General features: G+C 42.7%; 1 protein-coding gene across 7 annotated transcripts in view; it reads right to left on the bottom strand.

The window, feature by feature from the left end:
* The window catches only part of PTPRG (protein tyrosine phosphatase receptor type G), a 681,996-nt gene that overhangs the window by 37,539 nt on the left and 624,621 nt on the right, over positions 1-19,836 (bottom strand). For all 7 annotated transcript variants that reach the window (XM_026501151.4, XM_026501155.4, XM_026501152.4 and 4 more), the window contains 3 exons: positions 19,213-19,304; positions 7,495-7,586; positions 387-483 (listed from right to left, as the gene is read on the bottom strand). In XM_026501151.4, the coding sequence (XP_026356936.2) occupies positions 387-483; positions 7,495-7,586; positions 19,213-19,304 (281 nt within the window). The remainder of the gene's footprint in view (positions 1-386; positions 484-7,494; positions 7,587-19,212; positions 19,305-19,836) is intronic.

The following is a 19,836-nucleotide window of genomic DNA, read 5'->3' as shown; positions in this document are numbered from 1 at the left end:
AGTTTATTGATCCATTTTCAGTATTCTTTATTTTATTTAAAATCTTGGCTCTCCCCACTTAAAAGCAATGTCAAGAGAGCCACAGGACATTCAAACTTTGGTTCCCAGCGTCTGGTATGAAGCCACTTCACAAGAGAACCATGAAGCTCAGAACATTTCTTCCAACCACCTTATTCTTAGGTAGAGACCTGACAGCTTAATGAAAGACTCAGGGGGCTGTAAATGTCCCCACTTCTTCTTATCCACTGTTGAAGATGGGCTAACGAGAGGTTAACTGGTGAGTGTAATTCTCTCTTGGCATTCCTGATTGCTTGGCTTTCTGCTCATCCCCAGCATGAAGATTTAATTTCCTCACAGTTGAAGATAGTTTAAAGTTTATTACTTACATGCTAAAATGTTGATGTATCTGTTTTTGTGCTTGTTATCTGGATGATTGGAATGTTCTGCGGTGATGTTCATATCGGCAGTACAGCGCTGGACTTCCTGGTGAAAAAAAAAATCAAAATTTCAAAAATTTTAGACACACTTTCAATGTCTAGCAAGGGTGTAGGAAGAAAGGAACTATATATCCAAAAGCATGAAGTATTTACTTGCTCCCTAGCTGCGGCCTCCCCATTACCTCCCCAAACTCAACTTCAGAAATAATTGACATGTTCATGTAGGAAGGATGTGAAGAAGATAAAAGGATTTCCGTTTTTACTAATTCATCAATCATCTACTTCATTCCAGCCTGTGACCTAGGCATAGGGATTACAAAACATCGTATCTGTCTTTGAATATGTCACAGCCTGATGGGGTAGGAAAACATGCCAAGAGACAATGACAGTCAAATGTGGTTAATAGAAAAGAGTCCTCAAGAAACTATGGTGGGAGCACAGAGGAAGGCTTCAGGAAGATCATTTGAGTTTTAAAGGATGAACAAGAATTTTCCAGGCAAGAGTAGAATCTCCGCCATCATTTGCAATATGCTTATAGACCATATAGCTCCTTTTATAACTATCAGTGCAAGTTGATTACACTCCGTCCGGAAGTGACGCTACTGTATTAGCCCAGTGACCTGTCCTGTGTGGCCCAAATATATAGAGATTTGATGAATTATTTGTGAACTCCAGTTTCATTTAAATTCTCCTTTAGAAGGCAACTCTTCAGCTACCTTTGCCACGAATGTAAACATCATGCATTAGCGTAATACAAGGTTGCTGTAAAGTCAAATTTTTCTACGGTGTATGGTTCAAACCCAAGAAAGTACCGGAATTAACTAATAAGGGAAGTCATTAGCAGTGCACAGCTGCTACAAAGAGCAGGAGCAAGTGACAGAAAATTATCAGGAGAGAAATATTTTACACGTAACAGATGTAAGAGTTTAGGTGCATGTAGACTCCCCCCCCCCCCGCCAAGGAGGTGCATAGCAATTATGGATGCTTTCCATAACATTCACATTAGGAATAATGAAAACGAGGAACTGGTTGTCTTTTATATTCACAAAGTACTTCCCAGTGAGGGGTCCCTCTCTTCTCTCCATGGAGGAACCAACTCACTGTAATCAAATAATTTAAAGTCTAAAAACAAAGGGTCACAACCCATGCAAAGAGACCATACTCATGAACCCCTGATTCTTGGAAGTGGTATGTTCAATTTTTCATAATTGCAGACCTTCCCAGTTGTCCATTAAAAAAAGAAAGAAAAAAAAAATCCACAGGTATTAATTCAACACACCTCTTGGGGAAAGTGTGTGTTTCACAATTCTTACTCTTGTTATGTTTACTAAATGTGATAAACTCTATTTTCTCTTCTAAAATGGTTTATAACCTATGGTTTCACAAATGGTGGTTTAAAGGGGTTTCAGGCTGCCTTTGGTTCTTTTTTCTAAAGTGAGATAAAGGGTAGGCATCACGTGATGAGTCTGATATCTTAACATCTCCAAAAACATAAGCAATGCTACCTCTACTCAAAGTACGTGGGGGTACTGGCCTTTTAGAATTGCCTTGAACGCCTGAGGCATACACCTTTGAATAGTTTCAGGGGCAGAAATCCTTTGAAAACAGATTTGTATTCTGGAAGACATTAATTCAATCTATACATAAATTCCTGAAATAAGCTGACATCCTTTTGTTTCTGGGTTTTGAAGGTCATACTTTGGCATACTGGGTTGCTAAAGCATCTTGTGTTAAGAGATGATAGCTTTCCGTATTTTAGCTTGAGATTCACTTGGTTGATTTTTTTTCCCTATTGTGTGGATCTGACCACCCCAGCTATGGACTGAGCTCAGGCCTCTATTATAATATAATGCAATTGACCAAGAGTCCTTGGGAGCAGCTGTCTGCACTGTTTAGAGCAGTCATTCAATATGGCCAATCAAACTCTTTGTTATCTAAAACCGTGGGTCTGATCTGTTGCCTCTATTTCACTTTTCCAATTATATGAATGACAGAAAACAAAGAATAGTCATAAATAATGTTAAATCTGATTTTATGAGAACCCGAGGGGTTTGCCTAAGGCCTCCTGATTTTGTCTTGTGGATAATAATGTCATCTGTAATTCCTTGCAGAACTGTTTGCCTCATTTAGATGCTGGTAATATCATCTGATCCTGGAGTGGCTTTTCTCCATCAGGACTGGCATTTCAAAGTTAATGTGATTTTAATAGGTGTTAAAACCCTTCGAAGTGACACTGGCTGATGGAGTGTGTGTAGCCAAGTTACCTATTCGGCAGTCTGATAAACAGTGTAAGATTTAAGCTTGTTCGTATTTTACCGTCCATATAACAGAGTTGGAATTCTCAAAATGGGTATCCTGAGTATCGACAGGCACAAAACCACAGAAAAAAAGCCAAGTGAAAACAAGAGATTTAACAATAAAGTAAAACTTAAACAAAAACACCGCAAGTTGGTATATTCAGCACTCTGGGAGACCGAGGAGGCGAGATCGCCCGCTGCCTGGGGTCAATGAGTTGAGAAGTTATCGACAAGGCACGTGGAGACCTACTGTCCTACCATTCTGTGGCTTGATGTGAAATCATGATGGAATAAAAAATACATCTGCAAATCTTTCAGATTTCTCAGCTTCCCAAAGAAGTTGAGAAGAACCCACTTAGGACCAGGTGACCCAGTGTTAGAGCGAGTATATGGACACTTCCAGTGTGTGGGTTCAGGCAGCCTACAGCTGTGTTACGGGGACTGTGCTCCCAAAGGTGAGCACTTTAGGTCGTCACTATGGCCTGGTGCTCTGCCTCGTGGCTGACACACAGCTGGCCCTTGCTGGATACTGGTGACATGCCATCTTCCCGCTTCTGCTCAGGCTACCAACTGCAGCCACATCGAACGTCTTCAAATGCTGCTGCTTTGACCCTGTTACTCTCTTCCCCAGAAACCTCTAGTTAGAACCCAGATTCCCTAGCCAGGCTTTCAAGGTCCCACCTTATCTTCACCAGCTCCCTTCCCATTGCCAAACAGCTTTACTTCCGTGCCCTTTGAAAAGGCCATAGGATTTCCTGCAGTGGGTCTGTAAAATACAATTATTTTTCATACACTATTGTGAATTCTGGCTAGCTGTCTCTTCACTCTTCATAAAAACCTCAACTATGGTTTTCTTCATGCTAAGGGTTTAAAAATGTTCTTAAGACATTTCAGACCCTAAGTGGCATTTTGTCACAGGGACTCAGAGTTCTTTTCTGCCATCTTGCAGGCTGCCATCTCATGCAGCATGACCCTCCCCCCTCCCTGGGGTCTGGTGACACCCTATTATGAGTCGATGGCAACGATGGAACGCTGCATCTTGCATAAAGTGATTGTGGCCACGGATCCCTCGAGCACATGGGCTCAGGTGGACAAAGCTTTGTTCTCCTGATTTAAGACGAGCAACTGGCCCAAATTTGGCTCAGCTGGAGTTAATTGTAAGCGAGGCGATTCCCCCAAAGGATCTTGTCAAGGGGGTTGGACCTCTGGCCTCGTCTCCGCACTCAGCCTTCCAACTTGTGACGCTCCTGACCGCTGCCTATTAATTCTATCGACCCACACGGCCTCAGAGCCCTCTCCTTTGGAAAGATAACGCTAGCACTGTGCCTTTGGAAGCCTCCTGGATGAGGACTGAGGAGGCCGGGGAAGAGTGAGGTTCAAGTCAGCTCAGGTAGCCAAGGAAACAGAGTCATCGAACGCCATCCTGAGACAAGGATTGATGTTATTTCCAGTGACTGCAGAATCTGCTAGAGGTATAATGTTGCCAGCTCTTACCAGTCTCCAAAATTTATCTGACAAGGACAAAACGCTGGCTGCATCACCTCTAGCCAAAGACTCAAAATTACCAGTGAATCGTTTTTCTCATTCTCCTCCAAGCAGCAAAGTTCTGAACATATGACAGCTATTCACCAATTTTCTTTTTTTTCACTTCCATCCAAGATTTTAAAACAGGATGGGGCAAATAGAAATTCTGGTGAAATAATCAAAATGTATAGAAGCCTTTCTTCTTCTTTGCCCTCCTCCGGAACTTTCTATCCGTATTGAGCACGTGTTTTGCTTTGCCCACTCTGGTCTCCATCCCCCACCAGACTGAACTCCTTGAAGGCAAGGTCTCAAATTCAACTCTACACTTTGTATTATGTCCACAGAATAACAGGTACTCCGTAACTGTCAGATGAATTGCTTTTCTCAATTCTTAATGGCCACACATCAATTGTCAAATAGTATTTATAATTTTAAGATGAGTTCTTTGACTAACTTTAGGCCTCTATGCAGATGTTGTTTAAGATTTTTATAAGTCAGATTCTCAACTAGCTGGAAGGCTCTAGGCCATAAAGGTCATGGAGTGGGCTCTCAGTACTTTTAGTGGGTGGGGAGCTGTTTCCTCTCCTGCCCCCCCCCTTTTTTTGCCAAGGCAATTGTTGGCTTGTCAGCTGCGTGATCAGTTTTAGACAATCATTGGTAATCTTGGTATTTTTTTCTCCTTCTGACTCCAGGTCACTACAGGACACCACTTTAATGAGAGCGTGGAGGGTCTCGAGGTTACACATGTGGGCTTGAGTCTGTTGGCCTGGTCTTAAAAACCTAACTTCTGTCATTTCAAAACGGAGTCAACCAAAGCCTCAGTTTTCCCATGGAGGAAGTTTCCTCATCTGTAAAACGGGAACCATAGACTAGCACCCCGTCGTGGGGTAGTTCCGAGGAACAAGTGAAATAATCCACGTGCCCTGCTAATAAGTAAATGCTGGCCACCCTTCTTGCACTTAAAAAGATCTGGAAATCTGGGGTTGACTTTACTACTCTCCTACCATAATGAGGGTTCTGTTTTGTTTTCCTTTCCTTTTTTTTTTTTTTTAAAGATTTTTACTTATTTTTAAGTGATCTCTATATCCATCGTGGGGCTCAAACCTACAACCCTAAGATCAAGAGTCACACGCTCCACCGACCGAGCTGGCCAGGCGCCCCAGTTTTGTTTTTCTTTAAATCGCACAAAAATCTCTTTTCCTGACCTTTTTTAATAGCCTGTTCCTATCTTGTTTATAAAACAGCCTTAATAATTCCTTAAACAGCCTGCTACCAGTTATCCTTTTTAGCAGAGCTGCCGAAAACGAATACCACTACTGTTGTAAAATACTTCGAAATCTCCCTCAGTGAGAAGAGGACAGTATCTTAAGGACTTGTTCTGTTTCATTCCTCCCTTTACGTTGCTGCCTTATTGTTCTTTTCAGAAGACAGGACAGTCTTCCTATTCTGAATAGCTCTGACGTTCTACCTTCAGACCAGGAGGAACTGTGAAACGACAACCGCAGAACAAGGCCTCCCTTGTCCCTGCCCTCCTGCACCCCTCCCTTCACCACCAGCTAGTAAGACTTAAGCTATAAAAGTTCAATATAGGAGACAAAAGCTTCTAGCCACTTTTTTTTTTTTTAAGGATAGAAACAGGGTGCAGATGCCCAGAATTTGTTAACAGGCTTGATTTTGATGCAGCAAAGCCCATTTTAAGTCAGATCGAGTTTATAGAGGTGTAGCTGATTATTTTGAATAATTAAATGGTGTCAAAACCAGCTGTAATGAATAGCACCGGGGTCTCAAATCATAAATAATTGAGAAACTGGAGTTGCATTTGGTCATCCCGATCTAATTCTGTTCTCCAGAGGATAAATGTTTGTCCTGAATACCATCAACATTGTTAAATGCCTCAATATTCTTGCTCAGTCATCCAGCCAACAGTCAATTGAACTAAATCACTTCAACAGCACACACATTTGCTGTCCTCATGAATACAAAATGTTTGACTTTAAACCATGTTCTTCGTACTTGAATGGGCACCTCTTTTGGTAAGCATCTAATAGTCACATTAAATACCTGACATGTTTTTGTTTGTCCCATGATACATAGGACTTTGCCGAATAAATCAGAGGGTCCCTTCTCTCTCCCACCTCTGCTTTGGTTTGCTCAGAAAAACAAAAAACTAACAGAAAGACTTCCTTTCAAACCAGTTGTCAGAATTGCCTTTATGATGGCCTCTGGGGACTCTGAATTTGCACAGAGACGGGGGCTTTGGGTCCCGTGTTCATCTCTCCCTGTGCCTCCTTTCCATGACACCATTTAAGCCCTGAATCCCACTTTGTGAAAAGAGGTGGGCAGTTCAGCAGCACCATCGTCATTTCCATTTTAAAGGAAGAATGAGCGAGAGAAAGGCACCGACTCACCCACAAAGCTAGAAGACAGCTGAGCTGCCATGAAAACTTGGCCTCCTCGGCACAACTCTTGCTGCCAGAGATGTGCCTTAGTTAAGCGCCTCAGTGAAGAAAAGGGCAGTCTGTTTAATAGCTCCTCATTGACACCCTGTCACTGATGCACTGGCAGGGAACCCGGAGCTGGCAGGGCGGTGCGTGCTGCGCTCTACCTTGTTTCCTTTGCCACAGCTCTTAAAATCACAGGGCTGTGTTCACGCACGTCTTCTCCCCAAGGATTAATCATCACGAAAACCACCATCATCCGCCTTTGCAGGGGCTTACCAGGTAACCCGGCACTCTCAAGGACGGGCATCATTCCCTTTTCCCAACTTTGGGATGTCAGTGACAGGCGTGCCATTTCTAAGAACGAGGAAGCTGGGCCATCGGAAAGGAAGTGACTGGTCCAAGGAGAAGGAAGCACACTGCCTCCCACGGAGCCAGCTCCCCGTTCCCCAGACTGCAGATCTGCTGCCTTCTCTGCACTTTGTGCAGCCCAGACACACGGGCCCTACCACTGTCCCAGAGAGGATTACGATGAAGACAGAACCTGGGGGCTGGCCTCTCTTCCACCACTAAGTCTGTTCTTTTCTGGAAGCGCATGTGCAGGACATGGGCAACCCACCCCCTCTCACCTAGTCTTTTGGGGGAAAAGAAGTAGAAGTGTAAAGAAAAAAGAACACTCTCCAACTTTTTCCAGTATTTTTTTTTGTTATGCTTGAATGGATTCATTTCAAGTTTATAAAAATCCTTATAAAAGAAGAGTTGGGTTTCTGGAAATTAATTTCCAGTTTTGAAACATACCTCAAAATCCTCGGAGAACCCATGCTGGTTATTAGAATAGAGCTCACCAATGTGTTTAACAAACTGTTTGACAGGAATGGCTTCCATGTCATCTGTGGGGATAAAATGACATTCAGAGTCACACAGAATATACTTCAATAAAACAAGGGACACCGATAAGGGATTATTAAAGACAGACGTTTGACTTTTGTGGGGAGTGGAAGGACTGTATCACCCGAAGTAGATGTCCTTAAGAAAAGTCTCAGGATGTGTTCTACTTTTCTGTCTCACTAGGATTTTGAGTGCCTAGAAACTAGGTTAAATACAGTTGTTGTTTTTTTTTTTAAGTACCTAGGGAATTCATATATATATATTTTTTAATATTCAAGGCAATTTACATAGTTAAATTACCACATCATACTAATAACTGAAAGTCTGAACTTCCTAAGGGTACCTATTTGTCAAGAAATTTTATCACAACCTAAGATTTTTTTTTTTTCAATTGCTCTTCAGTGAGGTCCTGCTTGAACTTGGAGCAATGAAGTTCTATTTCCAGTCTCTGAAGTCGCAGCAATCTTTATACACAATTACAGGGAGATGCCATTGTACCAGCTGGCTTGGGTACAATGCCATCTATGTTTAAGTGTTCAAAATTTTAGTTCAAGACAGCTGTGTCTACACGATGCCAAATAATCAGTTTGACTGAATTAACTGGATTTTTTGGGTGTTGACAGACTAGGTATAGATTCAGGAAGACTCCACATTCCAACTTATTGTAGTGTTGTCACTTCAGAAGGATATTTGCAGTTCATGAGCCCAAAGTGTGTTTTGGGCGGATTTTTCCAGATCTGGTCCGATACTGGAGTACCGGCCACAAAACTGCCACACCCCACGAACTGGAGCTCCCCAACCGCCTTCCCTCGACCCTCCCCCGCAAATATTTCTTTAAAAATACTCTGCTGAATTTGAGATAAACAACAGACATGACATTTACTTTATTCAGAGTGAAAGATCTTTGGCAAACGCACAAACATCTAAACTGCCACAGATGCTTTTCTTAGCAAAGGGTATGAAGATCTGTATGTGTAAATGAGGTCCTACTTTGGCAAGAATGTTATAGATCCAGGCCTGACAATCTGATTTCTCTTCATCTGGTGACAGTTAACATTGACTATGTCATTCCTTCTCTACTTTCTTTCGAGAGAGCAAAGCTCTAGGGTGGCTTTTTGCATCTATTGACATTTTCAAACTTGAATCATTCTTAAGCGGAAAATAGCATCTCTTATACTTTGTTTAAGGAAGGTGACTTACATGTTCATAATCCAAACTGCTCAGCACAGAAATGTTACTGATCAAATACATGGCGCTCTGGAAGCACCAATTCTTTCTGTGTGGACAATTAAAGACCTAATCATTTTAATAGGCCACCTTATGAAAAAAATTGCCAAGTTATTTACAAATATTTCAGGATTGAAGATGTTCATGAATATGCAATCATTCTGCACGCCCGAGAAATCTATAGCTCCCATAATGATGTCACCAGCATTAACAAAGTAAGCGGAGCCAAAACGTTTCCCCAGAATATTGAGCAGAATGCACAGTTCAAGAAAAATTTCCAAAATTATCTGATCAACTTCGCCTACAATGTTTAGAAGTAAGCAAATCCTACAATCAAGATCAAGTGGCAAAGAAATGATCTGAAGTTGAGATAAGGGTTAATAGGTACAAAATCGGGAGTCTTGAAAAGATTAACCCAAAGAAACTCCTCTTTGGACAAGAGGCAAAATGAGCGAGATGGGACACAACCTACCCCCGCAAACACTTTAGTATACAGACTGCAGCATTTCGTTCCAGCTTATTTAGAAACCAAACACAACACTGTTTCCGAGCGGGACATCGTTAATACCGCAATAGGCCGAGGGCAACATTTATCCCATGATAACTTAGAATTTTAGAATTCCAATAAATTCATGGCGCATACAGACTCTAGTTCAAAATAAGAAAACACGTCAGCTTTAGAGATATTTTACTCTGCAAAGTCAAAAACCAAAAAAGGCAGAAAACATGGCATTTTAAAGGCCAAAGCCCACCTCGAGTCATTAAAAAAAAAAAAGGTTTTCAGGGTAACAATTTATTATTTATTTTTTTCAGCCAAGTGCCCAAGTATAATATCCCAGCTAATGCCATACATGTCCAGAAATCAGTCTGCCTGCTGTCCCCCCCGCTAGATGCTGGAAAAATCCAGCAGAGCTCAGTAGGATAATCATGGAAATATATGACTCACTAGTCTCTCCAATTAGCTTCTTGATCCAGGGAAGTCTAACCACACCCCTCTGGGTTTCCAGGCACCACCAGTAACATCATAAAACTACCAGACAGGCAGACAGACAGGCAGACAGACACACACATGCAGATGCACGCACATAAGCACGCGGTACGGACCGCTACCAGCAACCCAATAATACACTGTCTTTCAATCAAGATAAATGAAGCTGAAGGGTCACAAATCTTTTTTCTCAATATGAAGAAGAATATAAGGCTATGACTAATTAGAAGTCCTCATAGTTATTCCTCTTAAATAGTTCTTCATTAAATTTCTCGCAACATGAGCCAGATAATTATAAAATGACTGTAACTAGCAGAAGGCCAAACAATTAGGACCGTGTTGTAGACCTGATCTTGTCAGATTTTGTCTGGCAAGACCCCGTGGTGTTAGAGGACATCCACGTGAAAGATGGCATTTCACTTACATATCTGTTGCATTAACGGACACAGAGACCATCAGCAGCACTAACCACGGGCCAGGCACTCTCCACGCCCTTTAGGTGGATTACATCTACTCCAAACCTCCCAGTAACCCCGCGAGATGGGTACTATTTTCCTACTCATCTCATAGTTGAGAAAATAAGCTCAGAAGGATTAACCGAAGGCCAGACAATGGCAGAAGCTGGCCGCAGACCCAAGGTCAAGAGAGAATGGCCGTGGTCTGGGTCAGAGTGAATGGGAAACCACTGGATGAGGCATTTACCGAGCACCCAGGACTCAGCCAGGCATTAGGGAGATGGTCTCCGCCCAAGGGCACATTTGTGTTGCAGAAGCGATGAATATCAGCAGGAGTGAGCAAGGATTACATGGTGAAGATGCCAAGTGTCATGAAAAGGATGGATTTGATGACTCAGGTGAGAATAAATGTCACCAGTGTAGTGGTGATGAAGAAAAAAAAATGTGAGCTCGAATCAAAGGGAGAGGTTTTCACTAACTACAGGTTAGTGAGGGAGATGGTGAGGATATAATTGAAACGGTCTCAAGAGAGACTCCACAGAATGATAAGAGAATCACCATGTATTGCGCCCTTACTGGTCACCAGGGACCGTGCTAAATGCTTGCCATACATTCAGCTTTACCAGAACTAGGTGAACACTGCTCTCCTCACATGCCACACAAGGTAATGGAAGCAACATGTCCAAAGTGACCAATAACTCCGCAAGCAGAGGTGTGATCTGAAGCCCGGTGTGTACCGCACGGGAAGACCGTGCTGCTCCACAATGTGACCCCCGGCTCGTCTTCATTCTCCAAGTACAATTTCCAGGAAGAACAAGGAATGAAACAAGAGTATCTCGGTTAATTAAACAGAGTATCTTGGATAAAATGTTCCCGTTTAATTTTGTGCCAATATTTTTAGTTACAGAATTTTCAGATACCAAAGATTTAAATTAGGCAAAAATGAGAGTGCTGCTGTTATCCTTAAATCACCCCATTAGAAGAGGTTTGGTATAGTCAGTTGAGAATCAGCACCTTAAGAGTAAGATTGTTATTCCATGTTGTTATTTACACTTTGTTCCAAGATTTCAGCTCTCGGTGGTTGGAATTAAACTTCATATAAAAGAGGCCTTTTACTGTGGTCAGCAGCCTTACGAACCACTTCTGATGACGTCTGAAGTTAGTCTCTGGTTTGCAAGGTACCCAAAGAGGCACATTGAGAGAGGGTGAACATCTACTAAGAAGAAAGTACCAAAGACGAGAGATTCCATGGAGGTAAAAAAGAGCTCGAGATTATTCACGTTAAATAAAACATAATAAATAAAGAATAACGCATTGAACATAGAGAAAAGCTGCTTCCAGAATCTGGTTATGTCTCTGCTGTATTTGCAATTTGGAGCCGGGTAGAGGGAAATCACCCCTATATTGGTCTGTGGTTCTAACCTTGCCTGTGCTCACTTCACTTTCTCTTCCTCTTCAGGAATAACATAAACAGAAAGCGAAAACTTCACTTGCTTGTCTTTTTTGATATTAGAAAGGAAAAAATCAGCAGCCGAGGCTGTTGTTGAACATCATCCCCAGGGAGGTGCCGCAGAGGGCTCAGCCCATCATGCAGCTCCGTGGCTGGGTCTTCAGCCTGTCACTCAGTAAAACTGTCTAGCTGTCATTCTTGTTACTGATGGTAGAAAGCATCCCGTGTGCCAGGCATGTAGGGGCACTGGTGTAAGTGGAGAAGCCAGAGCCAGATGGCCTGGTGGTAGGACTTCACCCCTCTGTAATTCCCTTTCCTTATCTGTAAAATGGGAATGATAATGACTTTCATAGAGAGTTATGAAAAGTCAACAGATGACCGAAGCAGTTACAAGAGTGCTTGGCATTTAGTAAATGCTTGATAACTAGGATGTATTGTTGGGTGCTAATTGTGTGGCCTTATGATTTGGGGCTGTGATTACCCATTTTACAGATGGGGAGACTGGCTAAAGGAGACCCAAGAGCTTGGCCAAGGTCCATTATCACGTGGTGGGGCCAGGCTGACTCTGAAGCCTTGTGTCTTCCATTTTTTGGGACCTCTCTCTAGACCTTAAATTGAACACACGTGGTTAGAGAGGGCAGAAAACCACAATATTTAAAAAAAAAATAAATAAAAAGCATTTATTTGAGAGAGAGAGAGCACAGAGGGAAAGGGAGAAGCAATCTCCCTGCTGAGCAGAGAGCCTGATGTGGGGCTCAATCCCAGGACCCTGAGATCATGACCTGAGCTGAAGGCAGATGCTTTACTGACTGAGCCACCCAGGCGCCCCCAATAATGCTTTTTAAAGAAACTTTCTGACTTAAAAGGAATGAAAGATACACTTTGGCTTTAACAGTAAGCTTCAGTCAACCTAGAAAATTCACATTGGTATTCTGATCATGTTGATGATGTCAGGTAAAATGAAGTGTTGCACGGTTTACCTTCCTGCCAAGATGCTTAGTGCTGGGGTTGACTGGTTTAACGTCCGTTTAAGAAAGTATCCGTATCGGCAGGGTGCAGGTACATATATAATCACCATTACCAGCCCAGATGGCCTTCAGTCGCCTACTCTGCCACCAATCTCTGTGAAGTTCATTTAACCCATAGCAGTTCCCGCAACCCTATGCCAAATCCCAACCAGTTCTGTCCCTCAGCAGGGGAAACCTCTAAAGCCCCAACACAGTCCCTGGGTCAAGTCCCTCCTGCTCAGACCTTACACCCCTACTCCTCCAAGTCCCACAACTGGGCTGTTCACCACCCCTCTAATGGACAGACCTGGATTTCAGGAACTCAGTCCCTTCTTGCCTGCCCGCTCAGCTCCCAGAGGCCAAGTTCAGGCCTCTCTCTGCACTTGGTAAGACCTCTGTGTCCACTTAGGAAGATAAAGCAAACATGAAACGAAAGAACATTATTGGGATTTTCATTTCCGCATTAGGGCACAACAAATAGATTTTTGTCTAAATCAGACTCTTTGGATGCAAGGAGTGTTGTGGAGATTGGAACATTTTATTTCCTGCCATAAAAAGAAATCTCTTTTCATTTATGACACAATGAAGTCAATAAAGAAAAGGCTTCATTATAGTCAAAAGACCAATGAATCTCCTTTGGAGATAATCTCTGTATAAATAAAATATGCCAACAAGGTTGGTTTAATCCCAAGGGTTTTAAACTGCATGTTTAAAACCCCTTTATATGCTGGCACCCTGCTGAAGCCAGTGACCTTCAAATTATTAAGATGTATTTTAACTGCTGGAAAGGCATGAATCATTTCTGGATTTCCAAGCTCCCGGTTAGCAGCAACACTTTGTTTTGTAACGCTCTTATTAGCAAGTTAGATTCTCTAATTTCCACAAACAAAGCATTTCTAAGGACATTTGTGCCTGACAATATGCACATTTGGAAAAGCCCATACAACTTAGCCAATTATCAGGTTAATTTCATAAGCTAAGTTTTGATTTTAAAAAGCTGTAATATAATGAAAGTCTGAAAGAATACTACAATGCAGCGAAAATAGTCTGTAGATGGTGTATGTTCGTAACGCTGCAGTAACGCAATGAAAAGATTATTGAAGTGTGTCTTTTAAAATGAGTACCTCCTGATTGGAAACTCTAGGTTTTTAAAAGTACTTGCAGATGTGAAGAATAATGTGGATCTTAAAGGAACTGTGTGACCACTTCAGTATCTTAAAAACGTCACAGAAATAAGTATTACTTAGAAAGCATTACAGGGGACTGACCGCTAAGCTCCTGCAGTTAATTATGCTTCCCCCTCCCAGGGTAACAATGGAGAACCCATAACCATGCAACGTTCGGTTCTGAAGAACCTTTAGTGAAAAGTATTACGAGTCAGAGTCCCTTTTATTCTCCCGCACAAGTCAGAGTTCAAGTTACCAGGAAAACCAACCAACCAACTAACCACTGTTCCCATATATGGAGCAGATAGTCTAATTCCAAATTTTCCCAATGAAAGAATTGATGTCCCTTCTATAGTGATTGGAACGCAGCTTCAGAAGCACTTCTTTAATTTCTTTCACATTGGATAAATATTCTTGTGTTAGAAGAGTTCTTTCTAACGTAGCTAACCAACCTTGGCCATCATATTCACATCCTCTAGCATGTCTACTTTTTAGGTAAGTGCAGGTGAGATCAGGAAGAAGCAATGTCTTCATTCTGACAAGACTGTCTTTGCTATGTTAAATCAGGAGAACATACTGAAGATTTCAAGTCAATTAGTAAAATGAGTAACTTAGAATTCCTCAAAAATTCCTATAAATGGCTGTGTCTAAGGGACGAGTGATCAATTAACAAACCTCTCCTTAACCATTTGGGTATTTTATAATACTTCTTAAAAAGTTAGTGTAACTTACTGATTCTACTTATACTTTGGGATTTAAAGACCGGAGCTGTTTAATGAATTTCAACCACAGCAGAATCATCCAAAAGTTTCAACAGATTTGTGAATTTCTCCCTAAGTCATTTAAATCACATAGGCCTATTTTTGCACAGGGAATGGAAGTATAGGTGGGTAGAGCGTCTTTTTCTTCAAAAGTAAGAGAATAAAAAGGACTAGGGAACAGAGTAGAGATGAGTTTTTGATAAGGAAGAAACTTCAACAAAAGAATAACGAAACTATTCAGCGGGCTGTAAGAGAATTCAGCGGAGAGGCAAAAGGTCAGTGCTTGGTGGAAGGTCATCATCAAGAACTCGGGGGAAAAAACTACAGGGGATATTCACATGTATTTGAAATGCCTTGATTTAGAGAACGGATATCCAAATGAGGTGCCTGAAGTCTTGAGATATCAGAACTGTCAGAACAGCATGCCAAGGGGTGGCAGAGCCATTTCAAAGCATCTGTGCTTTGAAGCCACACAGAGAATTCCAGAGTTAGCTCCACCCCTCCCATCAGCTGGGTGAATTAATAGGGTCTCTGAGCCTCAGGTCCTGCAGCTGTAAGAGGAGGCTATCCACTGCACCTGTCTCTACAGGACCGACTGCAGTGAAAATAAACCATGTCGTCAGTAAACACTCAATACATATTGCATAACGTTTTCTAAAAAGAATGGTTAAATGTAAAGGAAGTTCTAGGAACAGAGCTTATTCCATATTCTAGTGATGACCCCAAAGCTCTATTTTACAACAGCGTGGTGCCTGAGTTTTCATTCTTACCCTGCTGCATCCATACATTTTTAACCAGTACAATGGTTCAGTTTACTAGAGTCGTTGTCTGGAAGTATCTTTCTTTTTAAACAATCAGTTATAGGAAATAAGGAGTTCAAGTGATAACAGTTGATAAATCGGAAGTCCAGTAGTCCTGTTATTAGGTTTTGAACAAGGATAAGATATAACTGAGGTTGGGTGCCTGGGTGGCTCAGTCGCTTAAGCACCTGCCTTTGGCTCAGGTCATGATCCTGGGGTCTTGGGATCGAGCCCTGCATCGGGCTCCCTGCTCAGCGGGGAGCCTGCTTCTCCTTCTGCTCCTCCCCCACCCCTGCCTGTGTGCGTGTGCGCACTTTCTCTCTCATGAATAAATAAATAAATATCTTAAAAAATATGTAACTGAGGCCTGGTGGGTAGAACAAGTACTCGATATGAACTCTGTAAATATCCTACTATTTTTGGAAATAAGAACAATGAGATAATTCCTAGGGTAAATCATTCAGAAGGACCCCAAGGAGGTCTCCACTAAGGAAAAGTTGGGGTGAAAGCTTTACCAGAGTGAAAATAACTCATGAATTTATTAAAAAGTGTTTCTCTTACATTGAATTTCTTATGCATGACATAGTTGGATGCTAATAACCAGAAGAAACCATAAGAATAGAGAGAATAGTGGATCACTGAAGTGCATCATAAATTAGAAAATATTTTACAAATGGGACTATTAAACAGGTCAGTGGGGGGTTTTGTTTCAGAAAAAGGGAGAGAGTGGGATTAAATTGAAAAATCTTTAAAGAAAGGTCATGGGGAGTAAGTTCTTCCCAGTTAAGGGTGAAATGAGTTGATGTGTCTTGGCAAGGGCCCCCCAAGAAGGCTGTGCCATCTGGGAACAGAGAGAGAGAGCAGCCTCGCTCTTGGTTTCTTTAGGTCCCTCACCGTCACACCGCACTGTAGCATTCCAACTACTTCATTTTTACAGTCGTGTCACGACTCCTCAAGGCTGCATTTGCTACGTCCAGTGAGGTACGACTGAACACAGATTTCTCAGTCAGTGGAGAATTTAAAGCAATTTTCTTCCCAAGTACTTACACTACCAGCAAGTATGAATTAGGAAAAACTCCCATTTCAAGAAATGCCTTTGGGTGGTGAGTACAGGAGTCCCCCCTCATCTGGGATTTTAGTTCCTTGCACTCAGCTGCGGTCTCCAGACGTATCATCAGAAGGACAACAGTAGCTGAGTGCTACGTCACATGCCTATGTCATTCCCCTCACTGCAGCTCACCACACAGGCGTTTTATCTCACACCATCACAAGAACGGTGAGGACAGTATAATAAGATGTTTTGAGAGAGACCACATAACTTTGATTACAACATATGGTTATAATTCTTCTTTTTTATTATTAGTTATTATTGTGACTCTCTTACTGTGCCTGATTTATAAATTAAACTTTCTCACAAGTATGTACGTAGAAAACACTCGAAAGCCTTTCTGGTCTGAAACACCTACCCAGAGGTGTGGCAAGGCAGGCACAACGGACTGGCATTTTCTCAGGATTCCAGTGAACTGAAAATCCTCAAGTCCAAGGGAAAGAGCAAGGCGCGGCGGGCCACCCCCAGTGAATGCGGGGCGATCCCAACCTGAGGACCGGGCAGATACTCGTTCTCCACAGCTGCTGGGGTGAGCGATACCGTGATTTCGGAAAGAACGCTTCAACAACTGACATTTCTGGCTCACAGTTTCCAAAATGCTTCTCATCTGAGTTTTAACACTGCCTCGAGTGCAGGTAAGATCGAACATCCTGTTCCTTTTACAGAGTTTGGGAACTAAGGCTCAGAGAGGTCAAGGCACTGACCAGAGGTTTCACGGCAGAGGCAGGGCGAGATCCTAGGTTTTCTTTTCTTCATTTTTTTTTTTTTTAAGATTTTATTTATTTATTCGACAGAGATAGAGACAGCCAGCGAGAGAGGGAACACAAGCAGGGGGAGCGGGAGAGGAAGAAGCAGGCTCACAGCGGAGGAGCCTGATGTGGGGCTCGATCCCATAACGCCGGGATCACGCCCTGAGCCGAAGGCAGACGCTTAACCGCTGTGCCACCCAGGCGCCCCGAGATCCTAGGTTTTCTGATTCCCAATCCAGTGGGAAAAGAAAATAAACACTGAAAGACAGCCCAAGTAGCAGCTCACCATCTAACCTTCTAAGATAGATTTCAGGTACCCAACAGCTTGTCTGTCAGAGGAGTCCGTTCAGAGGAGAGAGAAACTCCTAGGCATTTGCCAGAGGTCCACACGTTCTAGGGGATGCAAGAGGAAAATGATTCTACACACGTGCTGGTGCACGAATCCTGCGGATTCGACAAAACGACCTACTCCGCGCAAGTGGAAGACTGCGGACTCCTGTCTGCTTCGGCTCCTCTCAAAGGCAGGACTAGTTTCCTCCACCAAGACTCAAGGGTGAGGGTCAGGGAAGAACGGAGGGGAACACAAAACCTGTCCCGTCTGTCTGGGAATGGGTTAGCAGCCATGAAATGATCCAGTAGGAACGTACCCAGAGCCTCTCTGCTACCCCTCTTGCTTCTGTGTGACAAGCTTCCGTGAGAGAAGATGACCAGAACGGAGAACACGGGGCCAATTCCAGCAATCCCTAACGACTTCGCATAGACTGACACATAAAGGTCCCATGAACCCCCCAACTGTGACCGCACCTCGTGAAGGTTTTTACACAACAGAAGCATTCCGTGGCACCGAGAGAATGACTGTACCTCCGAGCTTCACAGATACAGCCTCTGAAGAACTTTAAGAAAGGTTCGCTGACGTGAATTCATTTGTTCCGAGAATTAAAGAACGCTAACTCTGTGCCGGTGTTATCCTAGGACTAAGGAGACATCCGCTTGCCTCTGTGAAGCTCTCTTTGTCGGAGGAGGAGACAGTAAACCAACAAGAACAATACATGGCGTATTAGACAGGGAAGACCTTTCTGGAGAATGAGGGGAGCTGCAGGTGTGTGGGACGCAGCACTAGGGGAAAAGGAGTGCCTCCATTTAGAAAAAAACAATGAATGTCAGGAGGGTGGACGTCAGAGATATCTAAAGATAGATATTTACCAGGACATCCAGAAACCCAGAGGAAGAAAGTTCAAACCTGGCAAAAAGGAAGGGATGCCAAACACACATGGTGGGAGCCACCTTCAATTCCCACACCCCCTCTCCTACAGCTAGGCGGCTGCCGAACTTCCCCATGTTTATGGCATTTGTAGGATTCACAACAGTGTCTTCCACCAGTCCCCACCCGAACACTAACCGAGTGTTTCATCTTTCACCTGAGGACCAATGAAATAAGCCCTGGACCAAGAGTGTAGCCCTAGACTTCCCCCACAAAATCCTAAGAAGCAAAACTTCCAACGCTAAGATAAAGTATTTGCAGGGTACGGAATCTTAGGAGACAATTCGAGAAAACCGCATTACAAATTGTGATTTAAAAAAAAAAAAAAGTAAGTGCAAATTGCCTATCAAAATGAAACCCGGTCCACGTGGATTGCAAATATCTATGCTTTCCCTTTTGTCTGCCATTACTTCCCTCCCTGCATGTGAGTCTATCCTGTATTAACTCCTAGTTATTTGTTCCTCTCAAAGAGGACTTCATCACACTGCAGATATGTAAAGGAGCAAAGATTTCATTAAACCCCCCTTAGTTAAGGATCTTTTAGGGCAAGCTTTCAAAGGCTAGGAAAATAATATTTTGTCATGGCTGTCACACAGAAGTACAAACAAAAGAGAAAAACAATTAGCCCATTGGAAAGAAGAGTGTGTCTTACTTACCCGGAATAGGAATAATAGGGATACTTTCATTGGGGACCACCCGAGGTGAACTGCTATCTTCCACATAGAAATGAGCTGTCTGAAAACATTTTCTGTGTAGGAAAGAGAAAAACATGCAAACAGTGAGACCACAGAAATACACTTGGAGTTCATTTTTCAATTCTTCCTTCACAGGTTTTACCAGCTTTAAATACCACACAGCACTGAGTGCGAGCCCGTGGAAAAGTAACATGATTTAAGAAGGACAACATTCCGTCTATTGGAAGAATCCCCAATAGCTAAGAATATTTATTTTTTTATTGCACCATACCTCTCCTGAGATTCAAAAGGGAAAAGCTTAGTAGTGAACCGCTCAAATCCACCAACACTTGGCATACACAGGGCAAAACTTGCTGCACAAACCGTTAGGAGGACCCCCCACAATATTTCTAAATTTGACCGGTTACAGAAGAGTAATAACTTGGTCTTCCAAACCTCCAGCACCAAGTTCAAAACCACACCTCAAACGCACTCATCAAACAGCCCCAAGTACACAATAGCATCACATTGTTAGTGCCCAGCAAAGGCCCCCGAAGCTACAGACAGCTCTTTAAGAGGGTCAGAGGGCTTGAAGGGGGCAAGCCC

Source organism: Ursus arctos, unplaced genomic scaffold, assembly GCF_023065955.2.
Source record: "Ursus arctos isolate Adak ecotype North America unplaced genomic scaffold, UrsArc2.0 scaffold_14, whole genome shotgun sequence".
In the NCBI taxonomy this organism is placed as follows: domain Eukaryota; kingdom Metazoa; phylum Chordata; class Mammalia; order Carnivora; family Ursidae; genus Ursus; species Ursus arctos.
This window is presented reverse-complemented; position numbering and strand designations above follow the sequence as displayed.